This window comes from Lolium perenne, chromosome 1 (assembly GCF_019359855.2).
Source record: "Lolium perenne isolate Kyuss_39 chromosome 1, Kyuss_2.0, whole genome shotgun sequence".
Taxonomy (NCBI): domain Eukaryota; kingdom Viridiplantae; phylum Streptophyta; class Magnoliopsida; order Poales; family Poaceae; genus Lolium; species Lolium perenne.
In genome coordinates, this window is record NC_067244.2 from 52,802,429 (window position 1) to 52,822,398 (window position 19,970).

Genomic DNA, 19,970 nt, shown 5'->3' on the forward strand with positions numbered 1-19,970 from the left:
TTCAATTTCAACGCCAACCCAATGCTATGGTTGGCCGTGGAAGACCTCCTCTACCACCTCAAGCCGCAAGAGATGAAGGCATCCGTCCTCGCCGAAGGAATTTGGAAGATGAAGAGAACATGTTTGGAAAGCTCAAGTTCAACATGCCCAAGTTCAAAAGTGAAGATGATGCCGAGGCCTACCTCTCATGGGCACTCAAGGTTGACAAGATTTTCCGCATCCACAACTACTCCGGTGCCAAGAAAGTGGCCATGGCGTCTCTTGAGTTTGAGGATTATGCCAACACTTGGTGGGAGCAAGTACTCACTCTAAGGGAAGAAAAGGGTGAACCCCCAATTGACACTTGGGAAGAGATGAAGGAAGAGATGCAAGCTCGCTTTGTACCAACACACTACATGACCGATCTCTTCAACAAACTACAAAAATTGAAGCAAGGCACCAAGACCGTTGAGGAGTTCTTCAAGGAGATGGAGTTAACTATGATGCGAGCCAACATCCAAGAATCCGAGAGCCAAACCATAGCTCGATTCTTCAATGGCCTCAACTACCCCATCAAGAGAATTGTGGAGTTCCAACAATATTCCAACATGGTTGAGTTGGTTCACCAAGCTTCCAAGGCTGAGCGCCAAGTGAATGAGGACATCAAGTACTCCAAGTCCAAGTCATACTTCGCCTCCAAGCTCGCTACAACAACTCCTACAACAAGTGTCAAGCCCGCCGTGTCCACTACACCATCCAAGCAACCGACTATCCAAAGTCGCATGAAGCAAACGGTGTCCTCCACCGCCTCCTCAAAGGCCTCTATGGGACTCTCTAATGTCACTTGCTTCAAGTGTGGCACCCAAGGCCACAAGTCCTTTGAGTGCAAGAATACCAAGGTCATGATCACTATGGAGAATGGTGACATAGAGATGCTAAGTGAAGATGAATATGAATCTCTTGTACAAGCCGCCATCGCCAATGAAGAAGCTTATGATGAAGAAAGTGGAGAAAACCCTCTCTTATGTTTGCAAGACCCAAGCCCTTCACTTGTGGTCACAAGGGTGCTAACAACTCAACCACAAGCTATGGAAGACCAAAGGTGCAACATCTTCCAAACCCGTGCCGGTATTGGTGGCAAGTCAATAAAAGTCATCATCGATGGAGGAAGTTACCACAACCTCGCAAGCACGGAGTTGTGTGAGAAGCTCAACCTCACCCTTCGCAAGCACCCTCATCCTTACCATGTCCAATGGTTGAGCGACAAGGGAAACATCAAGATACAACATACCGTCACCGTCAACTTCAAGATTGGACCTTATGAAGACACTATTGAGTGTGACGTGGTGCCCATGACGGTGTGCCACATGTTGCTTGGCCGCCCTTGGAAATTTGACAAGAAGGCTATACATGATGGACACTCCAATGCATACACCTTCAAGGTCAAGGATAAGAAGTTTGAGCTACGCCCAATGACTCCTAGCCAAATCATCGCGGACAATGCGAAGGCTTTAGCGAGGGCACAACATCACAACCACCATAGTGAGTTGAGAGGAGAGGGAGCGACACACCAAAAAGAAAGTGAGCGCCACAAGCCATACATGAGTGAGATAAAGAGTGTCCTCCTAGCCACCAAAAGTGAGTGGAGAGAAGTGCAAGAGAACCCATCCACCACATTGCACTATATGCTCATTTGCAAGGGACCATCGTCGGCGACTAACGACTTAACCAACATTCCTTCGTCTTTGTTGTCTCTTTTGAAGGAGTTTCAAGATGTCTTCCCCGACGAGCTATCTCATGGGCTTCCACCGCTTCGGGGCATAGAGCACCGCATCGACCTCATACCCGGCGCTCCGCTCCCAAACCGCGCCGCCTACCGCACCAACCCCCGAAGACACAAAGGAGATTCAACGTCAAATACAAGATCTCCTCGCTAAAGGGTACGTTCGTGAAAGCCTTAGTCCTTGTGCGGTTCCCGTGATTCTTGTGCCTAAACCGGATGAAACGCAACGAATGTGTATGGATTGTCGCCCCATCAATGCCATTACCGTTCGATACCGCCATCCCATTCCGCGTTTAGATGACATGCTTGATGAGTTAAGTGGTGCCACGATTTTCTCTAAAGTCGATTTGCGTAGTGGCTACCACCAAATCCGCATGGCAATTGGCGATGAATGGAAGGCGGCATTCAAGACCAAGCTTGGTCTCTATGAATGGCTTGTCATGCCTTTTGGTCTCTCTAATGCTCCATCAACTTTCATGCGTCTTATGAACCACATCTTGAGACCTCTCATTGGCAAGAGTGTGGTTGTCTATTTCGATGATATTCTCATTTATAGCAAAAATCTCGAGGACCATGTGCAACATGTGAGAGAAGTCTTATGCATCTTGCGTCATGAGAAGCTTTATGCAAATCTTCCCAAATGCACATTTGCCAATTGGTTTTCCTTGGATTTGTGATTTCCGCCAATGGCATTGAAGTCGATTCTTCGAAGGTTGACGCCATACATAATTGGCCCACACCTACCACTGTTGGTCAAGTTCGAAGTTTCCATGGACTTGCCGGTTTCTACCACCGCTTTGTGAAAGATTTTAGCACCATTGCTTGCCCTTTGAATGAGTTTACCAAAAAGAATGTTCTTTTTGTGTGGGGCAAGGCTCAACAAAATGCTTTTGATGAGTTGAAGAAACGCCTTACCGAAGCTCCCCTTCTCGTCCTTCCAAACTTTGCAAAAACTTTTGAAATTGAGTGTGATGCGAGTGGACTTGGTATTGGTGGCGTTCTTATGCAAGATGGAAAACCCGTGGCATACTATAGTGAGAAGTTGGATGGCGCACGCCTCAACTATCCTATTTATGACAAGGAACTTTATGCTTTGGTTCGTTTTCTTGAAATTTGGCAACACTATCTTTGGCCAAAAGAGTTTATCATTCATTCCGACCATGAGTCTTTGAAGTATTTGAAAAGCCAACACAATTTGAACAAACGACATGCAAAATGGGTTGAGTTCACCGAGTCCTTTCCGTATGTAATCAAATACAAGAAGGGCAAGGACAATGTAGTGGCGGATGCTCTTTCCTGCAAAAACACCCTTTTGCTTACTCGTTTGGATTTTCATGTCTTGGGACTTGAGGAGATCAAAGAACTCTATCCTTTCGATTCTTTCTTTGCACCAATATTTGAGAAGTGTTCCGTTGACCGAGGATTTAATGACTTCTACTTGCACGATGGCTACTTGTTTAAAGCTAACAAAATTTGCATACCCGAGTCTTCTCTTTGAAAGTTACTTTTGCAAGAGTCACATGGAGGTGGCCTCATGGGACATTTTGGATGAGAGAAGACATATGAAATGCTTTCAACCCACTACTATTGGCCAAGAATGTACCGCGAGGTGGAACGCCTTTGCCGACGGTGCACAACTTGCTTACAAGCTAAGTCCACCTCCAACCCCTATGGCCTTTATACACCGTTGCCTATTCCTTATGCCCCTTGGTCAGATATAAGTATGGATTTCTTACTAGGATTGCCTCGCACCAAACATGGTCATGATTCAATCTTTGTGGTAGTGGATAGATTCTCTGAAATGGCTCATTTCATACCATGCCATAAGACCGATGATGCTTCACACATTGCTTCGTTGTTTCTTAGGGAAATTGTTCGACTACACGGAATACCGGCAAGCATTGTGTCGGATCGAGACGTCAAGTTTATGAGCTATCTATGGAAGTCACGAATGGCAAAGTTTGGAGTGAAGCTCTTGTTCTCATCATCCACGCACCCGGAAACGGACGGACAAACGGAAGTGGTCAATCGAAGCCTCTCCACTCTTCTACGCACACTCGTGAAGAAAAACTTGAAGTCATGGGAAGAGTGCCTTCCGCACGCGGAGTTCGCCTACAATCGAGCCACGGACTCTACAACATCACGGAGTCCCTTCATGATCGTCTACGGCTTCGACCCTCCCACGGCACTCGACATCCTCCCACTCCCCCTTCATGAGAGGACAAACATGGACTTCGACAAGCGCACCACCGCCATGAAGAAACTACATGAAGAAACAAGAGCAACCATCCAAGAACATGTGCTTCGTCAAGCTACCCGCCTCAACGCCAAGAAGAAGGAAATGATATTTGAAGAAGGAGACCTCGTTTGGATTCACCTTCGCAAAGAGCGGTTCCCTCTTGAACGCAACTCCAAGCTAAAGCCCCGAGGAGATGGACCTTTCAAAGTCCTCAAACGCATCAACAACAACGCCTACATCATCGACATACCAACCTCCAAGTACTTGGTGAGCAACACGTTCAACATCTCGGATCTCTCACCATATCATGGAGATGAGGAGGAACAAGAGTCGAGGACGACTCTCTCCCAAGGGGGGGAGATGATACGGGGTGGCCTTTGGACACCTCCTCCTCAAGACCGTCAAGCCCTCCTCGTGGCCCAATGACACGAGCTCGGGCCAAGGCCATACACCAAGAGGTGAACTCTCTCCTATCCACACTTACCTTGAACTATTGATTGGATGGAATGCTACCTCATGCGGATATGCTTTGTGTCATTAGGTACGAGGTGCGTCAAGGCCCCGGAGAGGAGGACACACCATGATCAAGAGGAAGAGAGGAGCAGCTGGACGTGAAGATGAGCATGGAGCTGGACCCAACGTCATCCGAAACGCGCGAAGGGAGGAAAGGAAGCCAACCGGTCCAGGACCCGGCCGACCGGATCCCTGACCGGACCACCCGGTCCCAGGTCCGGCCGACCGGGTACCTGACCGGCCCGCCGGTCCAAACCGGACCCCAGACCGACGACGACCGGGCGCAGTACTGTAACGCCGGAACCTCTTCCCGGTCACCATCCGGCCCAGGACCCGGTCTGGACCGGACGCTCCGGCCCCAGGTCCGGTTGGACCGGCTCCGTGACCGGATTTCACGACTTGTCTCTACCAAAACTACCTGAGTCGGTTACTTTTGTACCTCTTCGACATGTGGGCCCTGTAGACCTATATAAGTACCCAGGACGCCCCCTTTTACTCTTTAGACATAATCTTGGCTTAAAACTACTTTTTGAGCTTTGTCTCCCTAGGGTTAGATCCCCTTTGTATCAAGGCTACTCTTGTTGAGGATTTGGCTACTTGTGAGTGAGATTCAAGTGTGCTCCACTCTCTCTCCCTCACCGGTCTCCGTCTCCAACCCCGATCTCTCAATCCGGAATTCTACCTCGCGTCTCTTCCGGCTGATTCTATTGGCGTGGTCCATCGAGCCACGAGAGTAAGATTCGATTGTATCGGGTTGGTGTGTGTGTGTTTGTTCTTCGTGTTCTTCGCGTTCTTCATCCTCTCCCTCCTTTCCCCTTTGGATTTCGGGTCAATCACGAGATCGGGCCACACCCTAGGTCTTAGACCTCATCAAGATATCTGTCATCACCATTAAGAGAACTAGATTCAACAATTTTATCTAGGTTCTCTATGGTATCAACAAAGATTTTCCTAGTTTTTTTGTACATCCCCTCAACATTATTATTCCAGCCTTTTAGTTTTTGTCTCAATGCCACTGACATTTATGCCATTTGTCTAGACTAGATCCACCTCTTCTGTTTTCATTCAAGGTTTTAATTACTAAATCATTAAAATCTGGGCGGTGGAACCAACAATTTTCAACCTTAGCTTTTTCCCCTATTGATAACAACAACGGGGTGTGATCAGAAAGATCTCTTGATAAGGCGCAGACAGTAAGATGGCATAATATGTTTTCTATAAGAGGAGTGAGGAGCATAGAGCACGGTACGATTGTTTTCTATTTCAGACCCATTACAGGCCATAAGTGAAAACATATTTCACCAATTTCCAAGATGGATGGGCAAGATAGGTCGGAGAAGTCTAGCTGGTGTTGTGGAAAAACCATGTATACCTTATTCGGCATCATGTTGGCGAAAGAAGTTAGATGCCTTGTACATGTGGCGACAAGTTCTCCCCAAAATTTGGTTTGCATCGCGATGCAATGACATTGACATGTAGTGCTCTGGCCTAATAGAGGAGTTAGACGTTACTAAGTTCATATAATATACCAGCAATAATGTAGCAGCTGACACTAGGTGAGCGGAGTGTAGCTCACAGTAGTTGCAAGATGCTAGGCAAGAAAAAACATGACACGGCAAGGCTTATAAATCGCCATCAAATTTTGTTGTTCTTCCTGGCACGTAGCATAAGAGAGCTGTTAACTTAGTATAGTAGTGCAACAATGTAGCTGACACAAGTTGAGCGGAATGTTGTGGAGGAATATCCTCGTGTTCTGATAAATAGCCATCAAATATGACATGGCAAGGCATATAAATCGCCATCAAATTAACATGCATGCCATGGCAAGGCCTATAAATCACCATCAAATCTTGTTCTTATTACCATGCAAAGCTGAAACATGGAGGTAAGCGCAGCCATAGTCGTCCTCTTCCTCTCTCTGATTTCGTTGGTGATCCTTGTGTACTTACTCCACCGCAAACCTTCACATGATTCCAAGAAGAATCGGCCTCCCGGTCCACGGTGTCTCCCGTTTATCGGGAACCTCCTCCACCTCGTTACCTCGCAGCCGCAGGTCGCTCTTTGGGACCTGGCCAGGAAGCACGGCCCGGTGATGTACCTGCGGCTGGGCCACGTCGACACGGTGGTGATCTCCTCACCGGCGGTGGCGCAGGAGGTGCTCCGGGACAAGGACCTGATCTTCGCGTCGCGGCCGAAGATGCTCGCCACGGATATCATCCTCGACGGAATGGACCTCGCCTACGCGCCACACAGCGTGTACTGGCGGAAGCTGCGCAAGCTGTGCATGACCGTCCTCCTTGGCGCGCACAAGGTGCGGCAGCTGGCACCTCTCCGGGACAGAGAGACGCTTGCCCTGATCAGGAACGTTGGCACGGCCGGAGAGGGAGGTGAGCCGGTGAACCTCGGAAGGCTGCTTGTGCCGTGCTCGATCGCCATCACCTGGAAGGCGACGCTTGGGCAGCTGTGCGGCGGTGAGCTCCAGGAACAGTTCATGTCGGTCGTCAACGTGGCGGTGACGGAGGGGTCTGGTTTCTGCGCCGCAGACCTCTTCCCGTCGCTGTGGTTTGTGGACGTCGTCACTGGACTGAGAGGCCGGCTGAGGAGAGCGCGCCGGCAGCTCGACGGCGTGTTTGAAAAGATCATCAGTGAGCACGAGGCACGGCAAGAGGAGGGCAAGAAGACAGGAGATGAAGACCTTCTGAGTGCCATGCTTAGGATGAAGGACGAGGCGGACCTTGAGATCCCCATCACCGCTGCAACAATCCAAGCAGTCACATTTGTAAGTGTTGAAATGCACACAGATTGCAACATGTATTTCTTCTTTAACTCTCACATATTCAACGTTAACCTGTAGGACATGCTCATCGGAGGGACAGAGACGACGTCATCATCTGCAGGGTGGGTCATGTCAGAGCTCATGAAGAACCCTGAGGCGATGGCCAAGGCGCAGGCAGAGGTGCGACGAACACTTGACGGCAAGAGCCCACAAGACCATGAAGGCCACATCAACGAGCTAAGCTACACAAGGTTGGTGATCAAGGAGAGCATGAGGCTGCACCCCGCGCTGCCGCTCTTGATTCCCCGTCTCTGCCAGGAGACCTGCAACATCGGCGGATTCAAGGTCGCAAGGGGCACCAAGGTCATTGTCAATGCGTGGGCTGTGGCACGGAGCCCCGGGCATTGGCGTGACGCGGACCAGTTCAGGCCGGAGAGGTTCGAGGATAGCGTGGCAGACTACAAGGGTTTGCAGTTTGAGTACATCCCATTCGGGAGCGGACGGAGGATGTGTCCTGGTGATACCTTCGGGCTCGCCGTGCTGGAGCTCATGGTCGTTCGACTTCTCTACTACTTTGACTGGAGTCTCCCCCACGGAATGAAGCCGAATGAGCTCGACATGGACATGGTCGTCGGTGCAACGGCCAGGAGAAGGAACCACCTGCAACTGGTGGTGTCGCCGTACAAGGAGCTTCCCTCGGAAATCTGAAGGAGCTGTTCAGCTGGTCGATGTAGAATCTCCATAAGCTTTGTGATTGTGCTAATGCTGGCCAGTATATAAACTACTTGAAAGTGGTGCTGTTCAATAACTGAAAAGTTCTCCATCGTTTTATATGTGTGTATATATTAGCTATGTACTTTTTATCGTCAAGTAGAGGGTGCATATATTGCGGACAACGTGTATATAAATGTTACTTCCCCTTTTCCAAGGGGTTATGGGGTCAAACTGCGAATCTGGGTTCAAAGTGTCAGTTCGGAATTCGGAAATGGAAGGTAGAAACATTATTGCGCCGAAACTTGGACTGGCCCTTGTAACTCGGTTCACGATCAGGAGCGGGGTGGAGCCAAGCGAGTTTATGAATTGGTCAAAACTATGAAAGATGGATGAGATGAACTTATTTTGATGAGGGTAGATAGGGTGTTGTGATGATGGTGAGATCACCAATTCTACATGTAATTTTGAGCAATGGAACAAGATAAATCACTCCGTCTAAATCATATTGTACGTACCAAATAGCACTTTCAAGCAATACATGAAGTTAGCTTCCACAATACTAGCAGAAAGTAACAATCAGGAATATAGTTTTGGTTCTCTAAAACGGATGCATAACATGCTGACCACAGCAATTATAGTATTAGGATATGATCCAGAATCCAGAATAGTACCGTTGAAAACTAACACTAGCCTGCAAGTTTCATCCAAAAGCTACACCACATCTACTTCTTTACTTCAGGAGCAGTGATACATTCTACCGAGCTTACAGCAAAAATCCTAGGTAGCCTCTATCTAAATATCTGATGATCACTACAAGGAAGTCATGGATAGAGTTCACCTCCACATTCTTCATGGCTTTGCTTCGCCTGCAGCTGATGCCAGTGCTTCCTCTCCCTTGATTCCTACTGCCTTGGCATCTTCATCATCTGCAACTTAAGAAACATGAAGTTAGATCAGCTCATGTCAATATATCCATTTTCTGTTTGACATCAGAGTCGAATATTCAAGAGTTATGTTCAAAATTTCGAAAGTAGAAGACACCAAGAGTCTTTGTTTTGTTTACCATACTCACACAATCACACATGTTGGATAGAATAACTGACTGGGTCATACATCTGGCAATAATTCACAAACGAGAAAGGGGGATCCGTAGGAAGATATATGATTAGGAAGAGCCCAAGGACAGGTCTAATAAGTGTAATCGTATTAGAAAAGGTAAAGTGCCTAAGCATCTGTTATATCCCTACAATACCTTAAAAGAAACTGCTGGATGGACTAAAGAGCTGGATATCCAGGACTCGGCCAGGATATCCCCTGAACCAAACGAATCCTTAACCACACATTTCTCAGACCTTTTAGTTATCACTAATGAACCACATCTTTCTTTAAGTGGGGCATGGGGTAGGAACAATCTGAAACTTAACTTGATACATTACTTTGATGAAAGAATTATGCAATTGTGGTTCAATCTTTTGCATATTGTTAAATCTATCAATCTGTTTCTGAATTTGATCATTTGAAATAGGATCTGAATAGTAAAGGTAACTTCTGAATTGTAAGACCGTTTTTTGAGTGTGCGGTGGCTGTCATGGTTGAGATCAATCCGGTATATTTGTATTAAAAGTACTACTCCCTCCGTCCCAAAATAGGCTGTTCAACTTTTTAATATATACGGATGTATCTACACACTAAAAATATGTCTATATACAACGGTATCTAGACAAACTTGAGTAGCTTATTTTGAGACGGAGGGAGTACCACAATTTTGATTAGGTGGCTAAATGATGGTTGCTGGATAAGAAAAACAGATAGACATCTAAATATTGTTATGTCTGCCACTCTTTGGATCCTATAGAAGTTCAGGAATTCCATTATTTTCCAGCAAGCGGTGTGGGTGGACCTAGACTGCCCGAACTTGCTTGGGACAAAAGGCCTTTTTCTTGTTGTTATTGAGCGACATGGATGGTACCTAAGGATTCTATGGAGACAGATGAGACTCCTCATTGATGACAAGGTATGTACATGTTCAGAAGCTGCAGCTGGAGCTTGATTGCTTCCTTACCCGCCTGGATACCAAGGTGCCGAAGTTCTTATGCATTGCGTCAAAAAGTGAGGTTATATTTTCATATTGCCTCATGTACTAAGAGTTTTCATTGCAAAAAAATTAATATGAACAAGGCACGGTAATACGATCTATAATATGCGAAAGGAGGTATATGTATTACCTGAGTGAAAAACTTCAAGACGATCTGACAACTCTACTCTTAAAATAATGTCAACCTTTTTGCATTTGCGCACATGAAATACACCAATCTGTGGAGACAAAAGGAGGAATCTTTTTTGGTGAGATCAATGAGGGTAACTTCAAACGAAAATGCACAAATAGTTTGGGAACTTTCTGGATGTGGATAGGAACAGACCTCAACATCAACTTTAGAGCTGAGATCATTGCTCTTCTCAAGATGTTCCGCACCAACACCCAACAGCACATCTTCCAGCTGAAATAAACATGCAGAACCTAGTAAAACAAAATGTCACGGATGTATACTTATAAGGACTACAATTTTTACCTGAACAATACTTGAAACACGTTTTTTCTGACATGAAAAAATAACATCCCCTGCCCTAATGCCAAGCTTCTCAGCATCACATTTTGCTGAAATCTGGTAACAATTTGCAGGAGTTACGTCTTGGTTACAACATAATTTACGCATAGATAAATGGCTTGATCAGTTAGGTGTACCTCTCCTACAATGAGACCAGAGGAAATATTGAAATTACGTGACATGAAGTCAACACGGGGAATGCCTAGAAATCCCAATGTCCCTAGCTTCATGCCAAGCTGGGGTCACAATATACATGATTTCAGCAAAACTAGATACTCACACTAAAAATAATTACTTAGTTACACACTGATATACTGCAGGATATTTGATTAAGATATTTAATGCGCAGATAAATAAGGGAGCATAAAAGGGACTGGAAAGGCACCAAATGTTCAATGACTTCAACACCAAATAAAGATTAATAAAATAACGCTTACCCAAAACGTTGCCACATTATTGAACACTTCAAGATAAGAGAGCTTGGAATGAAAACAAGTGGCAGTTTGTAGAATAGCATCCCAACAACTTTTCCACTAAGGTCCAGCAATGCTCCTCCGGTTCCACACTACATGCAGAATGTCACTTGAGACTTTGTAATTAGAAATCAAATAAAATTTAGCCAAAGAAGAAAAGATGATTAACCTCAGGGATTGGACCGTGGACGAATTGGTAGTTGTGGACAGAGGTGAGGGCCTAACCTGAGGTAGAAGGAGGCTGCAGGGAGGAACTCTCTCAGCTTAGGGTTACAGAGATAGAAGCATCTTATATAGGTCACGACTGGGCTGGGCCAGATGGGCCACAACAGAGAACAAGAAGATAGCCCAACAGATACTCCAACACTCCCCCTCAAGATGGGTGATAAATGTCAATCATCCCCATCTTGTCACAGGCACGATTACACTCCCCTTTGATCCTAGTCCTTTTGTTAAACAGTCTGCCACTTGTTGTCTTGATCTCAAATAAGCCAATGAGATAATCCCTGCATCAATCTTTTCTTTAATGAAAAATCTGTCTATCTCCACATGTTTGGTGCGCTCATGCTGGACAGGGTTGTTTGCTATGTTTATGGCAGACATATTATCACACCACACTTTCAAGCTTCCTTGCCTTAAAATTTTCAGCTCTCTTAGAAGGTTTCGTACCCACAACATTTCACCCAGGCCCTGTGACATAGCTCTGTACTCTGCTTCGGCTGTTGATTTCGAGACAACAGATTGTTTCTTACTTCTCCATGACACCAAATTTCCTCCAACAAAAACACAATACCCTGAGGTGGATCTTCGGTCATCTAGGCAGCTAGCCCAATCTGCATCACAATATCCATCTACATTTAGGTGTCCATTACTTTTAAACCACAATCCTTTTCCCGGAGTGCCTTTCAAGTATCTCAAGATTCTTTGAGCTGCTTCCAAGTGTCCATCCCTCGGATCATGCATATAGCGACTCACTACACTCACTGCAAATGATATATCTGGTCTTGTGTGGCACAAGTATATTAGTCTTCCAACAAGTCTTTGATATTTCTCCTTGTCTATGGGTTCTCCAGACTCTGCTGTGATTTTATTATTTTGGTCAATAGGGGTTGAAGCCACTCGGCACCCCAGCATGCCCATATCATCTAAGAGATCCAATGTATACTTTCTTTGAGATAGTGCTATCCCTTTTGACGATCTTGCAACTTCTATTCCAAGGAAGTATTTAAGTTTTCCCAAAGCTTTCACCTCAAAGGCTTGACTCAAGCATCCTTTCAGTTTTGCGATTTCAACATCATCATCTCCCGTGATAATAATATCATCAACATACACAGCAAGGATAGTGATTTTCTGCTCAGAATGTCTGTAAAATAAGGTATGGTCTCCATTGCATTGACCATATCCCATGCCACACACCACTTGTCTAAACCTATCAAACCAGGCCCGTGGAGATTGTTTGAGACCATATAGAGATTTCTTCAGTCTACATACCTTCCCTTTAGTTTCAGGTCTGACAAATCCTGGTGGCATCTCCATATACACCTCCTCTTGAAGATCACCATGCAGAAATGCATTTTTGACATCAAGTTGATGCAAGGGCCATCCGAAATTTGCTGCACAAGAGATCAATATTCTGACAGTGCTCATTTTTGCCACTGGTGCAAACGTCTCATCATAGTCAATGCCATAAGTCTGACTATATCCTCTTGCCACAAGTCTTGCCTTATATCTCTCCACTTTTCCTTCTGCATTTTGTTTTACAGAATAGATCCACTTACAACCTACTGTATTCTTTCCTTTAGGGAGATCCGTCAACTCCCATGTTTTATTTTTCTTCAAGGCCTCCAATTCTTCCATCATAGCATTGCACCATCTCGGGTCCAACCTGGCTGCCTTCCAATCCTTAGGAACAGATACAGTTTGAAGTGAAGCAACAAAAGCCCGAAAAGAGGGTGACAATGCCTCGTAAGAAATATAATTTCCTACGTCATAGTCATCATAACTTAGTCGCTTTGGGAGCCCAACTTTCCTTACCCCTTTTCTTATTGCAATTGGCAAGTCTAGGCTATTATTGGACTCAGTCTGAGATTGATTCTCCTCAGCAGAATCTACACTTGTGCTTTCTTGATTTTCAGGTCCAATAGATTGCTCCCCCTGCCCCTGGTCTTGTTGCTCTTCCACAGCATCTACTTGCTCCCTTTGTACTTGTCTTCTAGAGTACACAAGTGGATTCTGCAGCCATCTTTGTGGTGGTACGGGTCTAGGTGGTGTAGGTGTACCAGGAATTGCAGGAATCTCCGCTACAAGAGGAATTTGTTGATGTTGCTGTTGGTCACCATCTTGCTGCTCTTGATCACCACCTGGCTGTTGATGTTGCTGTTGGTCACCATCTTGCTGCTCTTGATCACCACCTGGCTGTTGCTCCCCCTCTTGAGCATCACCAAGATGGTCAAGCCCCTGGAACAAGCCACTAAGATCACTCTCACCATCATAAAATGGTTCTGACTCGCGAAACGTAACATCCATGCTTACAAATGTCCTCCTGTCAGTGGGACTCCAACACTTGTAACCCTTACATGCGGAGGAATAGCCAATAAAGATACATTTGATAGCCCGATGATCTAGCTTGCCAACAGACGGTCTGTGATCCCTTACAAAACATGTACAGCCAAAGAGTTTGGGTGGTACAACAAAATCATTGTTATTTAGAAGGAGTTGGCAAGGAGACTGCATACCTAGAATCTTTGAAGGCATTCTGTTGATCAAATACGTAGCAGTCATAACTGCCTCACTCCATAAGAATTTGGGAACATTCATGGTAAACATAAGAGATCGAGCCACTTCAAGAATGTGCCTATTCTTCCGCTCAACAACTCCATTCTGGGGAGGAGTGTCAGGACAAGAAGTCTGGTGCAGTATACCTTGCGAAGATAAGAAATCAGCAAAAGGTTTGTTGATATATTCAGTACCATTATCAGTTCTGATCACTTGCACGTGAACATTGAATTGGTTCTTCACATAGGCACAAAAACTCTGAAAACAAGTGAACACTTCATCTTTGTGACGCATAAGATAAATCCAAGTCATTCTGGAATAGCAGTCAATAAAAGTCACAAAGTACTTCATGCCACTTACTGACACAACAGGACACGTCCATACATCAGAGTGCACTAACACAAATGGGGATACACTTCTGATCCCTCTACTAACATAAGAGGTTCTCGTATGCTCAGCATATTCGCAGGCATCACAACATAATTTGGTTTTGTCCACTCCATTCATTACATCAGGAAAAACTCGAAACATTTTATCAAATGCCATGTGGCCCATTCGACAATGATGAACTAGGGCCATACTCTCCTTTCCTCCAACAATCGCAGCAAACACAGAACTAGCATCATGCCCCATCTTGTCACGATCTATGTGCCAAAGACCTCTATGCCTGGTTGCAGTCCCAATCTTCCTGCTGCTCTCCCTTTCCTGAATTAAACACATATATCTGTCAACTATTATACGGTAGTCCTGCTGATCAATCAGGGCACTTAGGGATAGCAGATTTACTGGAAAAGCAGGAACATGTAGTACTGATGACAATTTTATGTTGGGTGTACATTGCACCGACCCCTCCCCTTTTATAGATTGTGTTGTGCCATCTGCTGTTTGGATAGTGCCTCTATGTGTGGGAGGATACTTAGTATAAGAGTCAAACTCACTAATATTCCCAGTAACATGTTTGGATGCTCCAGAATCAAGAATCCAATCTGAATTAGCATTATGAGTGGCTATAGAAACTCGATCAATATTACCTTCATCTTTGTAGACATAGTGAGCAAAGTTCCCAAAGGTTGCTTCATTCTGTCCTTCTTCCTTTGATTGTCCCTGAGAGGTACTGGTAGCTGGCTCTGAAGCTGCTGCCATATGTGCCTTGGGTGATATAGCGTGCTGCTGTCCACCACCCCTGCCATATTGTTGTCCATATGGTTGTCCACCACCTCTCCCATACTGATGTCCATATGGCTGTCCACCACCTCTGCCATACTGCTGTCCACCACCTCTTCCATACTGCTGTCCATATGGCTGTCCACCACCTCTGCCATCACCTCTTCCTCTGTAGCTTCCTCTGCCATGTGTGTATCCTCCTCTCCCCCTACTGGGTGTAGCAAAGGAGGTACATTGATGCTTCAAGTGTCCCTTTTGTCCACAAGTATAGTAGTCTCTCATCTCTTGTCTCTCGGTAGTGTAGAAGGTCAGATGCGAGACAAAATCGCTTCCCTTTGTCATATTCAGACGCACTTCCTCTCTGGACATAGCTGCAATGGCTTCTTTGAGAGAAGGGGTAGTGGTTTGATGCAGTAAAGCAGCCCTTCTCCCCTCAAAATCTTGATTGAGACCTTTCAAGAACTTCATGACTCGCCGACGTTCAATCCAGCTTGCAGCAGCACTCACACATTCCCCATGGGCAAGTTCCAGAGGATCAACATGATCTAAATCTCCCCAAAGATGCTGCAACTCAGCCACATATGCCATCACAGTTTTGTTTCCTTGTTGCAAGTCATGCACTTTATCCTCAATCTCAGCAATCAACATAATGTTCCCCTTTCCAGAATACAGATTTGATAAGGTGTCCCATATCTCTGAAGCTTTTGTGAGTGCCTCTACAGAAGCAGCAATGTTAGGAACCAAAGAGTTAAGCAACCATGCCACAATCAGAGAATTTGTGGCATTCCACTGTTTCCATTCTGGACTGGCCTTGTCCGCTGGTTCTGCAGCTTCACCACTCACACGTTCATCCAGCCCTTTCGAGTTCAAAATCAACAGCGCCCTCCTTGACCACCGGAGATAGTTGGCCACTCCTTCCAACTTGATCTCATTCGCCGGCAGCTCAAGTTTCTGACCGATGTTGGTATGGGGAACGATTGCTCCCCCTCCAGCAGATCCTCCTCCTCCATCTCCTTTGGTAGTGATAAGTTCTGCCAGCTTCTCCAGAGCCTTGGCCAAATCCCTGTTGTCCCCCATGCTTGACACCAAACTAACCTCTCAGAAACACCAAAGGGCTTACCCGCAGGATGCCCTCTTCGTCTTCTTTCTCGTCACTGCCTTCCCCTCCTTGCCGCCACAGCAGCCTGCTCCCTTCCTCTTCCTCCTAGCCGCCGCAGCAGACTAGGCTTCCAGATCGGCAATCCTTCCCGTCGTAGCCCTCACTACCCCTTGCTCTGATACCATGTGGACAGAGGTGAGGGCCTAACCTGAGGTAGAAGGAGGCTGCAGGGAGGAACTCTCTCAGCTTAGGGTTACAGAGATAGAAGCATCTTATATAGGTCACGACTGGGCTGGGCCAGATGGGCCACAACAGAGAACAAGAAGATAGCCCAACAGATACTCCAACAGTAGTGATTGTGTTGGTGTTCACACGGATCTACAAGTTGCACCTTATCTCGCTTATAGATCAGATTCAAATCAGTATCTCTAGCCAATAGAAATACATCCTGATCAAACTCCACATTAGATTCCAATGACAATGTCTGCAACTGACTAGCTTGAGGAATCTCAAAGTACGCTATCTCATAGTGCTTGCTGAAGTACATCAGCCGACACTCCATGACTCGGCCATCCAACATATGGACATTGACCTGAAAAGAAGGTAACTAAAAAAGTTATATCCAAGAGTTGCGTTAAGAATTTACAAGTTAATACAGCCTTGGGGCTGATTGTAACTTGGTGTGATTTGTGGGCTGCAAGTTACGCACTCTTTTCCTTACCAGGGTACCTAAGGGGGCTGGAAGGTTTTTAATGAGGCGGCTTGCTAGCTTTTAATATATATTATCTTTCAAAAAAAAGTTAATAACTCTAAGAGTGATATTCAGAAGACTCCAAGTGTCCTTTTTTTTGTTTATCTTACTCAAACATTTTGGGATACAAATATTTAGCAATAAATCTCATAAGTGATTTTCAGACTTTTTTGTTTGTTTGTTTGAAACTGATGGCCATAGTCTTTAGTTTCAAATGGCAAGTTTTCATAATTTCTAGGAGCTGTACTTGTCTCGGAATCTTGATGTTCACGAATCACATGCATGATGGAAGCTTGTGCATTCTGAGATCATCCTTAAGCTATAGTTAATGATATGATTGGAATAAGATATTAGTTATCTTGATAAAGTAAAGTGAACCCATTAGTTCTTTTGTCTAAGATGGCTGTCTGAGAGAAGAGATGAAGAGAACATGAACACCTTCAAAGGATTGTCTCTCATTGTTATGCAGTACCACAAGCATTGTATGGTACCATACAGATATTCAGAAATGCTTTTGTTTGACCCTATTTGCCGTTTTTGCCTCAGGCTTTATAATGAAGGGGCTCATCTGTTCTTCAGGTGCAACTTGCAAGGAAGATAGAGATTTCTGGAAGGAGCTTCTCCTAGAATATATTAGAGTAGAGCTGATTGCTTGTGCATCTCCGTTATTAGTTCTGGAACACATATGGAGCCCTAAAGCTAAAGTGGGCCTAAGACACGTGTGTTTGTGAGCAAGAATCCGGAAAGGCTCTGAAGTGTGTGGTAGCATGCTCTGTTTATTCACAGATATGTAGTATCATCTGTATAAAGCCAACTAAGCAACCTGTGTGGATATTACAGTTGTGTGGGTCACATACTCAAACTGAATATCGACCACTACTTCTTACATTCTGGTGGCAGTGGAGGCAGGGGTGCAGTCGTATGGGATGAATCCGGCGAACTGTTTAAGCAACAGGACATCATTCAGCTATATACCTTTTATGAGGGGAGGCTTCGGCTTTGAGCAAAGGGGCTCAAAATCGTTTCTGATATCAGTGTTTCTCGACTTGCTCTAGATATGAACACAACAAATCTTCTTGATTCTAATGAAGATGATGTGGTGTATGCTGGATAAATGATGCCATGTCTGTTGGTCTTTGATCTTATCGTGCATAGATTTTTTCATGTTTAAACCGGTTCAGATGTGAAAATGAAACTACATATGAATCATTTATTCTACTGAGTATATTGTTCTACTGTCTCACCTATACAGTTTTGCTGCTCCTTTTTTTTCAGGAGAAAACTTCACTACTCAAAGCAAGAAAAATTAGCAACAAAATAGCCCATACAAAAAGCCTATCTCACGAACCTGATACCAACGGGCGCTGCAAAGCGCAACTACCACACTAGTAACTTCTTATGAATAGATAAAACTCAATAATCTTGAAATCACTTATATTAGAGTGGGAGGAAGGGAAAATAAACAAGGTGCAAGGTTTGTTTAAAGACTTTGCCTTTGCCTCAGGATCATATTCCTTGTTTTTCCAGTCATCTAGAGGTTTCTTGCTGCAGATGATCCATGCAGAGGTGAGAATGACAGCAGAGTTCTTAACTGCATCTACCTCAACAACGATTCCTGTGCAATGGTTCATCACCTTGCCATCTGCGCATGTTATGGATCATGCTTAGCAATAGCAACAAGAAAATCAAGTAGGTAACAGGCTAAGAAGGGTACCCTGGTAGGACGAAAGGGTAAGAACTGATTTGGCATAAGTTATAACAGCCTCCGTGTCCTTCAGAGTGTAGCGCTCGGTGATACTGGACCGCCCGCTTGTTAACAACCGCTCATGACGAGCTAGAAAAAATGAAGCCAGCATTATCCACCATGAGAACCATATAGGAAGTAGATCAAGTTTGATAGCGAAAATCCTAATTTAACTGACCAAAGGCCATAGCACGTCATTAAATAGCAAGCTTGTCAATATCGTCAATATCCAGATACGTATCGTAGTACCTTATGATTTTAGGATCCTACGTACCGCGATACATATCGTGGTATCTATCTCTAGTTTCCTGATACAAATTCGACACCATATGATCACACGTTTCAGCTAAACAAACGTAAGCCACATCGGCACACAGCAGCCTGACAAGAATAAGAGCAATGCTGGGGTGAACTTGGTATATCATAGCACGTCCTCCCATTAGTTTCAGTGAGATGAGACTAAGAAAGGAATTTTGTACGTGAACGAAAACAGCCAACAAGTCATTCGTCTATGTGGGCTTTAAAGTATCTTTTGTCTTATAGGTTAGCAATTGGTTAAGTTTATGTTATGCATTGGAGATTGGACATCCGTAAATATTCAATATAAATGCAGAATTAAATTGTCGACTTTTACAAAGGATACAGAATGAGCTCAAAATTTAAAATTTAAATGCATTTTAATGTATAAAGACAATAAAAATGTCACCCGATGAAGAGAATTACCTATTTTTGCATCGTATTTCTCCACATCATTGTAGTATTTGTGCACGGCAGCCTTGTCACTGGTGAAGAAGTAGGACACGGAACCATCTTCTTCTATAAGGGGCACCACGGGAGCCTTGGGCTCGCGAAGTGGAGAGCTGTAGGCAGAGGAGTCAGAACCAGAGCTCGCCGAATCCCTAGAATCGGTGACCCTCTTCCTCTTCCTCCGCCTTGCCGACCCAGAGTCCGATTCAGATGTTTCCTCCTTGCTCCGACGCGCTGGCGAAGCAAGGGGCCGTGGAGGAGATTTGGCCGGATCATCTTCGCTGACAGCTCCCCGACGGATTGGATTGGACTCCGGTCCCCTCGATTCCGCCTCCATCCCGCCGGCCGGTTTTGAACAATTCCACCGCAACTCTCGCGGGCAAACACAGGCGTTATGCAACCAGCTGGTGTTGTTAGGCTGGCACGATTTGGTTCCAGATTTTGTAAAGGCGCGCGCTGGCCGTCGGTAGGCCGATCCGCGCGCGGGGCATCGGTCGTACCAGCGCCGTTCGATCGTAATCCGGCGTCCAGAATTAGCAGCATTTCGATTTTTGCATTTTGCCCTCTGGTTTTTGGAAAATCAACCCGCGGTCCTAAGCCTATCAGT

General features: G+C 45.3%; 3 protein-coding genes across 4 annotated transcripts; 1 reads left to right on the forward strand and 2 right to left on the reverse strand.

The window, feature by feature from the left end:
* Positions 1–6,393: 6,393 nt before the first annotated feature.
* Positions 6,394–8,010, forward strand: LOC127292356 (cytochrome P450 CYP99A1-like). The gene is made up of 2 exons (XM_051321738.1): positions 6,394–7,293; positions 7,369–8,010. The coding sequence occupies exons 1-2, from the start codon at positions 6,394–6,396 to the stop codon at positions 7,996–7,998; spliced, it is 1,530 nt and encodes a 509-aa protein (XP_051177698.1). The 3' UTR covers positions 7,999–8,010.
* Positions 8,011–8,174: 164 nt separating this feature from the next.
* Positions 8,175–10,848, reverse strand: LOC127292339 (uncharacterized). Of its 2 annotated transcripts, none has more exons than XM_051321730.2 (5): positions 10,748–10,848; positions 10,575–10,667; positions 10,425–10,502; positions 10,230–10,317; positions 8,175–8,930 (listed from the first exon to the last, which is right to left on the reverse strand). In XM_051321730.2, the coding sequence occupies exons 1-5, from the start codon at positions 10,838–10,840 to the stop codon at positions 8,854–8,856; spliced, it is 429 nt and encodes a 142-aa protein (XP_051177690.1). In that variant the 5' UTR covers positions 10,841–10,848; the 3' UTR covers positions 8,175–8,853. The 2 variants fall into 2 exon arrangements, with proteins under 2 accessions (XP_051177690.1, XP_051177673.1); XM_051321713.2 differs by having other exon boundaries at positions 8,175–8,936.
* A 48-nt stretch (positions 10,849–10,896) lies between these two features.
* Positions 10,897–19,752, reverse strand: LOC139837849 (uncharacterized). Its single transcript, XM_071827150.1, has 6 exons — positions 19,340–19,752; positions 18,587–18,706; positions 18,366–18,514; positions 16,471–16,713; positions 11,253–11,279; positions 10,897–11,175 (listed from the first exon to the last, which is right to left on the reverse strand). Exons 1-6 carry the CDS (start codon positions 19,698–19,700, stop codon positions 11,044–11,046), a joined length of 1,032 nt encoding a protein of 343 aa, XP_071683251.1. The 5' UTR covers positions 19,701–19,752; the 3' UTR covers positions 10,897–11,043.
* Positions 19,753–19,970: the final 218 nt, after the last annotated feature.